This window comes from Pipistrellus hanaki (genome assembly GCF_964339955.1).
Source record: "Pipistrellus hanaki genome assembly, chromosome: 5".
NCBI classification, from domain to species: domain Eukaryota; kingdom Metazoa; phylum Chordata; class Mammalia; order Chiroptera; family Vespertilionidae; genus Pipistrellus; species Pipistrellus hanaki.
This window is the reverse complement of record NC_140507.1, coordinates 26,938,660-26,950,895: the sequence shown is the minus strand read 5'-3', so window position 1 is coordinate 26,950,895 and position 12,236 is coordinate 26,938,660. Positions and strand designations below refer to the sequence as shown.

Here is a 12,236-nt window from a genome sequence, read left to right as displayed (position 1 = left end):
GTCTTATATCTTATACTAGGTACTTGACACCTAACTTCAGTTACTTGTGATTTACTTGGTTCTTTCTGATAGTTATAATAGGTCTCATTTTCTAAAGCAGAATACAACTGATTCATCTTTGACTTGTTGACATTGATTTTTGTTTGTTTTTAATCTTCTCCTGGAACTTAAGCATCATACTATATAGGGTGTATTTTTATTCTTCTGAAAGAAGAACCCATCTATATTTTTACTGAAATTTTGATGTGCTCAGACATCTATCTGCCCCTTCAATTGAAATGTTTTTAAATTTAGTATGAAATTCCCTTTAATAGTTAAACTTTAGCATGAAAGATTACTTTTAAAATATCTATATGCAGGCTCTGCATACATCTGGAATCTGTTTTAAGATATATAATAAATTCCTTGTAAATTTGAAATCTTAAATGGTTTTTTTTTTTATCAACATGATGCATAAGTTTTTTTTCTTTAAAAAACGGCATCTACTTAAAGGGATTTATGACTAAAATTGCTTATTTTTCTACAGAGTTGTCTGCTGGTTCTCAGCTTGAAGAAGATTCTACAGTCCTTATTGATCCTTTTTCTTGGCGTTACCATTTTTTGAAGCACAGTTAATCTAGTTTTCTAGTTTGAGCTTTCTTTTTGGCCATCTTTAAAAAAATTTTTTTTTTAATCTATAAACTAGCCAAGAGATAGTTCTACAATGTCCAAGTCATTCCAGCAGTCATCTCTCGGTAGGGACACGCAGGGTCATGGGCGTGACCTGTCTGCAGCAGGAATAGGCCTTCTTGCTGCTGCTACCCAGTCTTTAAGTATGCCAGCATCTCTTGGAAGGATGAACCAGGGTACTGCACGCCTTGCTAGTTTAATGAATCTTGGAATGAGTTCTTCATTGAATCAACAAGGAGCTCATAGTGCACTGTCTTCTGCTAGTACTTCTTCCCATAATTTGCAATCTATATTTAACATTGGAAGTAGAGGTCCACTCCCTTTGTCTTCTCAACACCGTGGAGATGCAGACCAGGCCATTAACATTTTGGCCAGCTTTGGTCTGTCTGCTAGAGACTTAGATGAACTGAGCCGTTATCCAGAGGACAAGATAACTCCTGAGAATTTGCCCCAAATCCTTCTACAACTTAAAAGGAGGAGAACTGAAGAAGGCCCTACATTGAGTTATGGTAGAGATGGCAGATCTGCTACACGGGAGCCACCATACAGAGTACCTAGGGATGATTGGGAAGAAAAAAGGCACTTTAGAAGAGATAGTTTTGATGATCGTGGGCCTAGTCTCAACCCAGTGCTTGATTATGACCATGGAAGTCGTTCTCAAGAATCTGGTTATTATGACAGAATGGATTATGAAGATGACAGATTAAGAGATGGAGAAAGGTGTAGGGATGATTCCTTTTTTGGTGAGACCTCGCATAACTATCATAAATTTGACAGTGATTATGAGAGAATGGGACGTGGTCCTGGCCCCTTACAAGAGAGATCTCTCTTTGAGAAAAAGAGGGGCGCTCCTCCAAGTAGCAATATTGAAGACTTCCATGGACTCTTACCGAAGGGTTATCCCCATCTGTGCTCTATATGTGATTTGCCAGTTCATTCTAATAAGGTGAGTTAATACAACAGATGCTTCTAATTTCTTGTACATTGTAGTGTCTATTCTGTATTTACCTATATCTTTTACTCTAATTCTGTAGTCTGGTGACACTGAGTTGATCAAGAATTTTTATACTTTTGAGAACACTTTATTTGGAAGGTAATTGGTTTTTGAGCATTTTAAACCAGGGCTTTACATTAATACAATCTGCTGAGATTACTTCTGGCCATAAAACTATCATCCACTGGGATTATCTTGTTGGTTTTTGGCATCAGTATAATCTTCTTATTCATATTTAAGCAGTTTTTTGTCTGCTTTGTTGAATTGTTTTAAGTATTTTTATTTTTTTTGCAGTCAATATGCTCTGCCATTCAGGATGCTAGATTTTAGCTCTCCATCTGTCTTGATTGCGGATTTGTATGTAGTAAAGATGGATTCTTGAACGATTCTCTTTTTTTCCTTATCTTTGGCTATAGGGAAAGAGTTAATGTAGAGCCCTGGTGTTTGTTTCAGTATGTTTTATATTTTAGATTAGTTCATTCTTCCTTTTTTAATTTCCCTTTAACACAAACTCTCATACTATAACTGAAATTTTTCATCATTTTTTTTCTCCTTTTCCACAACTTTCTTAAACATACTTCAAAATTCACTTTTTATTATCCCATATTGCATCTATCCCTTTAGAGACTTGGAAAAATCAATTACTGCAGTATCCTGCTCTGTGCTCCTCATAAACATATTCTTTTTCTGACTTAGGGTTAGACTTCTGGTATAGTCATTTGAACAAAAAAAAATTATATATCTCAATTCTCCTTTGCTTTAATTATCACATCTGGCAAAATGGGAACTTTTACAAAATGCTCTTTTAAATATGTTGTCTTTTTCTCTTTCGATGTTTAGATTTTACTTGTTCTCTGATGATTATTTTTTTCAATATACAGTGCAGTTGACTTAAAGTCAACAATACGACCATCCGTTTTTCCTGATGTGGTGTATAGTTCATTTCTATTTAACTGGGATATGTTGCCATGAAATTAATGGTTACTGTTACATAGGGTTTTTTATTTACAGTAATATCTGGAAAGGTCATTTTCTTTCCTTAGAGATTTTGTTTAAGTAAACAAATATTTGAATCTATACCAAAATAGATTAACATTAAGTGCTAAATTTAAATTTATAGATCAGTTTTCATTTAAGATGTAGAACTTCAAACGCATGGAAATTTGATAGGTGATTTGGCTGTTGTCCTTTTTCAAATTTGTTGGCTAATAGTAATAATGTATTATGATATATACCGTGTTTCCCCAAAAATAAGACCTACTTACAGGTTTCCTTCTGAGTGAAATGTAAGGCATCCCCCGAAAATAAGGGCCCCCCCCCAGGTCTGTCTCAGAATGAAAATTAATTTACCGTAAACTGGTCGCTAGGGCTGCCCTGACTGGCGTCTAGCAACCAGTGACGTTACTTGGAGTCCTGACGTCACTGCTTTGTGGAGGCAGAGCGGAGGTCAGAGTGAGCGGTGAGCGCAGGGCGGGAAAGAGGAGGAGACTCTCGCAGATGCGTGTAGAACAGGAGGATTAGAGCGGACTGGACACGGTGAAGGTGGTGAATGCTGGTCTGTCTCTGGTGACACTACCGTGTTTTCCCGAAAATAAGACCTACTTACAGGTTTCCTTCTGAGTGAAATATACCGTTTCCCTGAAAATAAGACAGTGTCTTATTAATTTTTGCTCCCAAAGATGCGCTAGATCTTATTTTCAGGGGATGTCTTATTTTTCCATGAAGAAGAATATGGTACACATTTATTGTTAAATGAAAATAAAGGAAATTTATTACATGTATACGGTACGGTAGTTGTCAACACAAACCAGGCAAACTGTGAATCCTACAGTATCAAGAATTTACTCATTTATTCAGTGACAATCATGTCATCATCTTCTGGAACATCATCATAACAATCCAATTCCTGAATTTCCTGGTGAATTTCTTGTGACTCCATTTTTTTCAGAATCAGTTGACCAAATCTCTCATGTTTAGCAATAGCACTGTCTTTGAATGAGTACTTCTTGTCAAGGTAGCCTGCTCGCAGTGCATTTGCAATGCAACTGTCAGTGATTTTCTCCCTTGAATTCTTCACCCAAGTCACAACTTCTTGCAGTTTAGGTTTCACAAAGTTTCCAGGCTGATTTCTCTCCATTCTATTTTCAATGTAGTCATTAATTTCCTTGCGCAAATTGTCTTTGAATGGCTTGTTTATTGCAATATCAAGAGTTTGGAGATAGGCCGTCATTCCTGCGGGAATCATTATCTGATCTATTTTTCTTTCGTGGTGAGTGCTGGCTGCATCCCAGACTAGCAGACCTCTTTGGCTCCTTCGCATAACAAGCGGCACCATTAAATAGACCCACTTCCTTATAACTGCTTGTGTGGCCCAGGCTTTTTCAGTTTCAAAAATAAAAATTGCCAAAATACAGGAAACACGTGCACTTTCGTAAGCAGTGGAGGGAATGTACACTAAGGAGGCACCCGCTGTTCAATTGTTGTTTGAGATGATTGGCCCATAAACACTGCAGTTTCATCCATAGCAATCATGTTGGAAAGATTGTATTTAGAGAAGTCAGCATCATCAATAAAGGACTTGAATGCAAGTGCTCGCTTAATAACTTGAGTATCTTCCAACCTAAACAATGTTGTAGCTCTTCTTAAAGACAGTTCATTTCGCTGAAGGAAATTACCCAGCCAGTGTTGTGATGCTTTGAAGATTTCGGGGGCTATGTCAAACTGTGGTGCCATTGCAAGGGCAAATTCTTGAATCTGAGCTCTATTCACAACCAAAGTCTTTGCTCTCCTGTCAACAACCCATTCACAGATCAGGTCTTCCAGCTCGGAAAATAATGGTTGCCGACCTGATCCACACTTGAGCTTTTTAGCATTTCCCTTGTCCACTTGTTCAATGAGGTTACCAGACTCTGCTCGCCATTTTCAGACCAATCGGATACTCAACATCTTTTCTTTGCAGAAAGCAGTAAGATTTTGGCCCCAAGAGTCTTCCACGATTCCTTTCTTGTACTCCACGGAGTAGCTTTTTCTTTTTGCGCTCATTTCTAGGGTTAAAAAAAAAGGAATTGGGGTATCAAGGTGAGGGGAGGGGGATCACTTAAAATGCCACGGGGGGATCAAAATGGCACAGGAGAATCAGAGTGGGGATTACCATTTTAGTAACCCCTTTTGATCCTCCTGTGTCATTTTAAGTGATCCCCTCCCCCGACCCCTGTGCCCCTGAACCTTCACCAGACATCCCCCCCTACCCTTTTATCAGACATTTACCCCCTGGGGCCTGCCTGGGGACTGTCACTGGGCTTGCTGGAGCCTGGATCTGGGCTGGAGCAGGGTCTGCCACTGACTGAGAACCTTCAGTCATTATGAGGGCGGCCGAGGGCATCAGGTAGTGTCAACCAGAGACAGACCAGTACTCGCCACCTTCGCCGTGTCCAGTCCGCTCTAATCCTGTTCTACATGCATCTGCGAAAGTCTCCTCTCTTCCGCCCCTCGCTCACCGCTCACTCAGACCTCTGCTCCGCCTCCACCCGGCAGTGATGTCAGGACTCCGCCTAACGTCACTGGTTGCTAGACACCAGTCAGGGCAGCCCTAGCGACCAGTTTACGGTAAATTAATTTTCATTCTGAGACAGAGCCTAGGGGGGCCTTATTTTCGGGGGGATGCCTTATATTTCACTCAGAAGGAAACCTGTAAGTAGGTCTTATTTTCGGAGGATGTTTTATTTTCGGGGAAACACTGTAGCAAGTGACACCTTGAAAATAGAACCAGGTAGTATGGCAGCAGAGCCTACTTTTCCTAACAACTATTTTTATATTACTTAAAACATTAATCCTTTACTTGTTTTAACTAAAGAGAAGAACATTTATTTGCATAAAACAGAAAAGTTAATCCCTTAAAATTTGAAATAAATACAAAGGAGCAAATATTGGCCAAATACGTTTCCCTCCTTTAAAAGATGAGAACTGGCATTGAAATTTGCTTCTTTATTTTTGGAAAATATAATGGGAACTTAGATTTTGGGTAAATGGGGAATATGTTCTAGAAAAGCCATTTCTGTTGAATCATCTTAGCTTTTTGTTTGTAATATACTTGGGTCATATCTCAAAGGCTAGATGAAATTAAAGCTTTCATTTTTAACTAATTGTTCACATTTAAAACATTTCCTAGAAAAGTAGATATAAGCGTGGATATTTTATCATATTTAGAGTACTATAAAAAACTAATTATAATATATGACATGAATAATTTAGTTTGTTCTACAGCAGAAATTATGTCCAGCTAATTTCAAGCAAGGTCAGTTACTATTCTTGATCTTTATTAACTATCTTTTCCCTGTCGGGCCTATTAATATGTTAACCAAGTTATCCAGTTTTTCCAAGAGTGTGCATGTTGTATTTGAGGGCAGGATCAACATATAGGGATTCAGAGAAAATATTTTAAATTAAGTGCGATTAGTGAATGTGCAGGTGTTTGAACAGCCTATGATACTGCATATAAATTAACACCTAGCGTTTGGTTCAGATGGAAATATTTTAGCTTTATATTTGTTAATTCTACGAATTTACTTTGCTGCAGGAGTGGAGTCAACATATCAATGGAGCAAGTCACAGTCGTCGATGCCAGCTGCTGCTTGAAATGTAGGAGTTTGAAATACCTTTAAAGCATCCTTAATCGTGAATTGGAAACTATCATTGATTGGTTTGGGGAAGTTGGTCAATTACTTGTAATATCCACATTGTTACTACTGCATAGGCAATGTTTAGATCTGTGATCTTTATTGAAATATTAGATACAGTGATAGGTGATACTTTTGTTACTTAATATTTCTAGTATAAATAAACACTGGTGTTTTTATACAAATTGAGATAATTTTTAATAGACTTAAGATAGCTTTTGATACATAGAGTATTTCAGTAAAAACACATGCTCTAAAAATATTGAATATACAAAGAAAGGGAAAGTTGATAGAAATCACAAATTAGTTGTTAAACAAAAATTTTCAGGATGTATTATTTGGTTTTGACATATATTTGTTTCTGAGTTTAAACTAGAATAAAATTGATTTCATAGAGAATCTCCCTGCCAAAGCAGCATACATAATATTTATTGTTCATTAGTGTTGAAATTTTCAAATATGCCTACCTCTGTTGGGGCTGTCCTTTTTAGTGTGTTCTTGGTACTTATATAGAAGAAGCAAACCCTGTGTGGTTGGTCCTTATTTCCTTATATAAGCCATATTTCTAATTCCTCATACAGCATTGATTCTATTTAAGACTTAACAAATATAGGAAAAAAAGTCAACATTAATTACCTATATTTTCAAGCAGTACAGAACAAATTTATTTTCATTCCTTTGGATTGATTTGTATTTTTGAAGTTTTTCTTTGGGAAATAACAATATATGGCATATTTTTAACTGTAATATTTTTAACACTTAGACTTTCATATAACTTTATTAATAAGTAACCTATTTTAAAGGCCAAACAAGGCTATTTTGTGAAAAGGACAGTTTTATTTTTAAGTTAATTTTCTGGTCTTTTTTAAGCTACCCAGAATGGAACCCTGACAATGATACAGGACACACAATGTAAGTTAAAAATTTTAAGCTATTGTTTGTAAAGGAGATCAATATAAGGAATTCAGGTTAAACTTTCAAAATATTTTGTGACTATTTTTTATTGAATGTGAGGGCAAAGTCACTGGGTAAATTTTATTTTTTATAATTTTAATGTTGATTAAAAAGTATTTTAATGAAGTCAGTTTATTTCTTTTAATTTTTCTGGTGTCTTTCATGTCTGTCATTTTAATAAAAAGTTTTTACTGCCCTAGCTGGTTTGGCTCAGTGGATAGAGTGTGGGCTTGCGGATTGAAGGGTCCTGGGTTCAGTTCCAGTACTGTGGGTGAATTTTCAGAAACTATTTTATACAGTAATTTTTATTGTATTATTATTAAGAATTCTCAAAAAAAAAAAAAAAAATTCTCTTCATTGCTTCACACATAAGTGCTCCCAAAGATTAGAATCATAGTTATATGGGGGTTGTTTTAATAATGAATTTTAATTATTTCTGAAGGACATCTTTATCATGCTTATTATATTTATGCCTTCACATTACTAGGGGTGATCCCTTCATGTTGCAACAATCTACAAACCCAGCGCCAGGAATTTTGGGGCCTCCACCTCCCTCGTTTCATCTTGGGGGACCAGCAGTTGGACCAAGAGGAAATCTGGGTGATTATAAAATTAATGTTATTCTCTAAGAGTTTTACTATAAAAATAAACTGATTATGGGCAAAAGAAGACTCATTAAACTGTTATTAAAAAAAATAACATTGCACGAAAAGACATGGTGCTCATATTTGTATTATCTTTTTTTATTGTTTGAAGTTTATTTTTCAATTGAAATAGCCTATTATAGCAAGTATATTTATTACAAGAATGAAAAAAGTACTTTTTCCCCCATAAAGGTGCTGGAAATGGGAACCTGCAAGGACCAAGACACATGCAAAAAGGCAGAGTGGTCAGTAACACAACTGTTGCTTTTACTATAATTACTATTTTATGAATGTGATATACTAATTGAATGTGTCATAGTCCTTTCTGTTGAAAGACTGCTATAGTTTGAAAGCCATCAGGCTTTTCTATTATATTACTTTGATAAGAGTTCATCTTTAATGTGCTTATAGTTCAGAGGTCTCATCTTGATTCAGGGTCTTAACTTTCCTCTCCAGTAATGTTTATAGTATTCAATTTAAAACTGTTTTCTGAAACTTTGAGATCCTTTCTCACTGACATGTGATTTCCTGTATAGTTTTTAAATTCCCTAGAAAGTTATATGAGTTGATATTTTAAACTACAGGCTTGATGTATAAAATACGTGCATAGGTAAGGTTCCTAGGCCTGGCCAGCTATCAGAGCTATCTGTGGGTTGCTGTTTCCAGTTGCCTCCCTTTGTGGGGTAATGGGGGTGATGGGGGGAAAAGGGGAGAAGTTTGTTGGCACCCATCTTGGCTGCCTGAGGGCTGGGACAGCTCCTGCGTTAAGCCTCTGCCCCCTGGTAGTTAGTGTGCATCATAGTGATGGGTTGATTTGCATATTGGGCTTTTATTATATAGGATACTTAATCTGTTCTGGTTAACATTAGACTAGACTATAAAATTTGTAGGCATAACTTATTTCATATTGCTTTTAAAGAGATTTATTGACTTGATTCTCTTTTGCATTGGATAGGAAACTAGCCGAGTTGTTCACATCATGGATTTCCAGCGAGGGAAAAACTTGAGATATCAATTATTACAGCTGGTGGAACCATTTGGAGTCATTTCAAATCATCTGATTTTAAACAAAATTAATGAGGTATGAGTTTAAAATAAGTATAGTATTTATCATTAATATATTTCCTAAAGAGATTACTACATGGTTTTGTATTAGAAAACTAATTCAATGTAATCTTTTTTTCTTTAAAATATTTTTATTGATTTCAGAGAAGAAGGGAGAGAGCAAGAGAGGTAGAAACATCAATGATGAGAGAGAAACTTGATTGGCTGCCTCCTGCACACCCACTACCGGGGATTGAGCCAGCAACCTGGGCATGTGCCCTTGACTGGAATCAAACCCAGGACTGTTCAGTCCACAGGCTGACACTATCTACTATTGACTCTATCCAGTTAGGGCTCAGTGTAATCTTAAATCATCAATATGGAATGAGGTTAATGAAAAGCCAATAGTTGAAGTATGTTAATATTTAAGTCAGTGAATATCAATGCATTTTTTAAATAAAAGAACATTAATAAAATCATTTTTACCATAGTCTGTAATCAAGACAAGTTCTTATGGCATCTCATCAATGTTACAATGCAACATTATTCAAGGACCTGTTCTAATACTAAATTCTAGTATTAATATATAATTAGTGAGTTTATAAGTTTATATTCTTGAGCAGTAAATTGTCATTATTAATCAAATTATTATAATGGCTGTAAATGGATAAATCTTTGGAAAGTCATTTAAAACTTTTACCAAAATCATGCCAGATCATTATTTCAAGTCCAGTAGGCATAAGTGATAGTTCTGTGCCATGAAGATAAAATCTGGGACAACCTTTAAAAACAAAACAGCAAGCTAATAGTGTTAGTTTTTCTGATTTTAGATTCTTGAACGTATTTTTTATTTAATGATTAAATATGTCTGGAAAGATTTTGAACAATGTTTGAAATAGTTTTGTTTTTTATGTTTGCGATTTCAGGCATTTATTGAAATGGCAACCACAGAAGATGCTCAGGCTGCAGTGGATTATTATACAACCACACCAGCATTAGTATTTGGCAAGCCAGTGAGAGTCCATTTATCCCAGAAGTATAAAAGAATAAAGGTAAATATCTTTTTCTTTTTTTCTTTCTTTCAGATTTATATTGCCACTTGTTTATTATATCATTTGTTAACTTTAGCTACTTTAAATTGTTGCTAATAACTAGGATAATATTAACTAATAATTATAGTGTACCTACAAACATTTGAGATGCCCTTTTCTCCTATTTATTAAATTAAAGAAACCAGAAGGGAAACCAGACCAGAAGTTTGATCAGAAGCAGGAGCTTGGACGTGTGATACATCTCAGCAACTTACCTCATTCTGGCTATTCTGACAGTGCTGTACTTAAGCTTGCTGAGCCTTATGGGAAAATAAAGAATTATATACTGATGAGGATGAAAAGTCAGGTAATATACATTAGAGGTTTTGAAAAAGACTCTTCCTTAAAGTGCTTTAATATTTGTGTGTGTGTGTGTGTGTGTGTGTGCGCGCGTGCGCGTGTGTGCGTGTGTGCGTGTGTGTGTGTTTGTGTATCCTCAGCACGGGGAAGTAATTTTCTTTATCTTCTCATAGATTAATTTTTTTAGTCACACAATGATACTTCTGCATTGAAATAGATGCATAAGGTAAAGCATTGAGTAAAAGTGGAAAGTAAAGCTCTCTTTTGCTCAGGCTAGAAACAACTATTTGTGTCCAGGGTTTGCTTCCAAAAATCTTCCTATATATAGGTATTCATTCTTCCTTTTTTTTTTTTTTTTTTTTTTTTTCCCTCGTTACTTAAACTAGGATACTGCTATTTTCTACATTACACATGATTTTTTCTTTTTAATTTTGTTTGCTTATTTATTTGTTGAACTGATTGGTGTATCATCTGATATTTTTCTTTTAAAAAAATGTTCTTGTTTCAGAGATAGGGAAAGAGAAATAGAAACATTGATCGGCTACCTCCTGCATATCTCCTACTGGGGATTGAGCCTGCAACCTGGGCATGCGCCCTGACCAGGAATCAAACCCAGCTACCTCCTGGGTATGGTGCTCAACCAACTGAGCCACAACAGCTGGGTTAATAGTTTCTTTCTTCCTCTCTTCCTCCCTTCCTCTGTCCCTTTCTTCCTTCCTTTCAACATATTTTATTAATTTTTTACAGAGGAGAAGGTAGAGGGGTAGAGAGTTAGAAACATTAATCAGCTGCCTCCTGCATACTCCTTACTGGGGATATGCCCACAACCAAGATATATATGCCCTTGACTGGAATGAAACCTGGGGACTTAAAGTCCGCAGGCTGACACTATCCACTGAGCCAAACCATTTAGGGCAATAATTACTTTCTTTAATAGCATTCTGAGTTCATATCCTTTTAGACTTTTAAAATTATTTTTTCCTTATAGAATTTGATTAATATCTACTAAACTTATTACTTTAATCTTCCCCCCCACCCCCCGGAAGCCTTTATATAGGTAGTTTTATATTTGGTCCTACTTTGTAAATCTGACAATTGTCTCTATTTTATTGGGTGACTTTTAACTCTTACCAATGTCTCTGTGTGTGCTAAGACAAATTTTTCCTAACAAGTGGATGGAAAGAATAGTAAGCACCATATTTTATACAATTCTCTTAAGAAATAATCTTTCTTACTTTTTAAGGCCTTTATTGAGATGGAGACCAGAGAAGATGCTATGGCAATGGTTGACCACTGTTTGAAAAAGGCCCTTTGGTTTCAGGGGAGATGTGTGAAAGTTGACCTGTCTGAAAAATACAAAAAATTGGTACTAAGGGTATGTAGTCCTTTATTTGTCTTACTTAAGAATGTAGGGTTAGTAATTGAAAAAAAGCAACCTCTTCTTTTTTTTTCTTTCTGATCTTCCTTAGTAGCAGAAGTTTTCTATTTGGTGTTCTGTAAAAGCACCTGGATTCTTTGAACAAAGTTCTGCTACTAAAATGTTTATTATCCACTGATTGATTGAAATGTTGATAGTAAAAAATTGCTGATTAAAGTTACCTTAAATTCCTAGGTATATTCATAGGGATTGAATAAGCTTAGTTGATTATATGAAGGATGGTTATTATTTATTAATTAATTGAATGATTATGTATTCTGCATGTGAATGTTGTTTTAATGTTAATTTAACACAAAATTTTGTCTTTTTAGATTCCTAACAGAGGCATTGACTTGCTGAAAAAAGATAAATCCCGGTAATTTCATTTTGTGTGTGTATGTGTCTAAATTAATAGTATATTAAACTATTGTTTTCTAACTCAGAATT

General features: G+C 35.6%; 1 protein-coding gene across 20 annotated transcripts in view; it reads left to right on the top strand.

Annotated features, from left to right (window-relative positions):
- The window catches only part of MATR3 (matrin 3), a 54,646-nt gene that overhangs the window by 35,386 nt on the left and 7,024 nt on the right, over positions 1–12,236 (top strand). For 12 of the 20 annotated variants that reach the window (XM_084885070.1, XM_084885069.1, XM_084885068.1 and 9 more), the window contains 10 exons: positions 527–1,615; positions 6,240–6,301; positions 7,210–7,251; positions 7,781–7,893; positions 8,130–8,182; positions 8,893–9,018; positions 9,908–10,033; positions 10,212–10,379; positions 11,616–11,747; positions 12,122–12,165. In XM_084885070.1, the coding sequence (XP_084741196.1) occupies positions 704–1,615; positions 6,240–6,301; positions 7,210–7,251; positions 7,781–7,893; positions 8,130–8,182; positions 8,893–9,018; positions 9,908–10,033; positions 10,212–10,379; positions 11,616–11,747; positions 12,122–12,165 (1,778 nt within the window). In that variant the 5' untranslated portion in view covers positions 527–703. Of the gene's footprint in view, positions 1–526; positions 1,616–5,194; positions 5,270–6,239; positions 6,302–7,209; positions 7,252–7,780; positions 7,894–8,129; positions 8,183–8,892; positions 9,019–9,907; positions 10,034–10,211; positions 10,380–11,615; positions 11,748–12,121; positions 12,166–12,236 lie in introns of those variants that run through there. The other 8 variants (XM_084885059.1, XM_084885064.1, XM_084885061.1 and 5 more) reach the window with 3 other exon arrangements.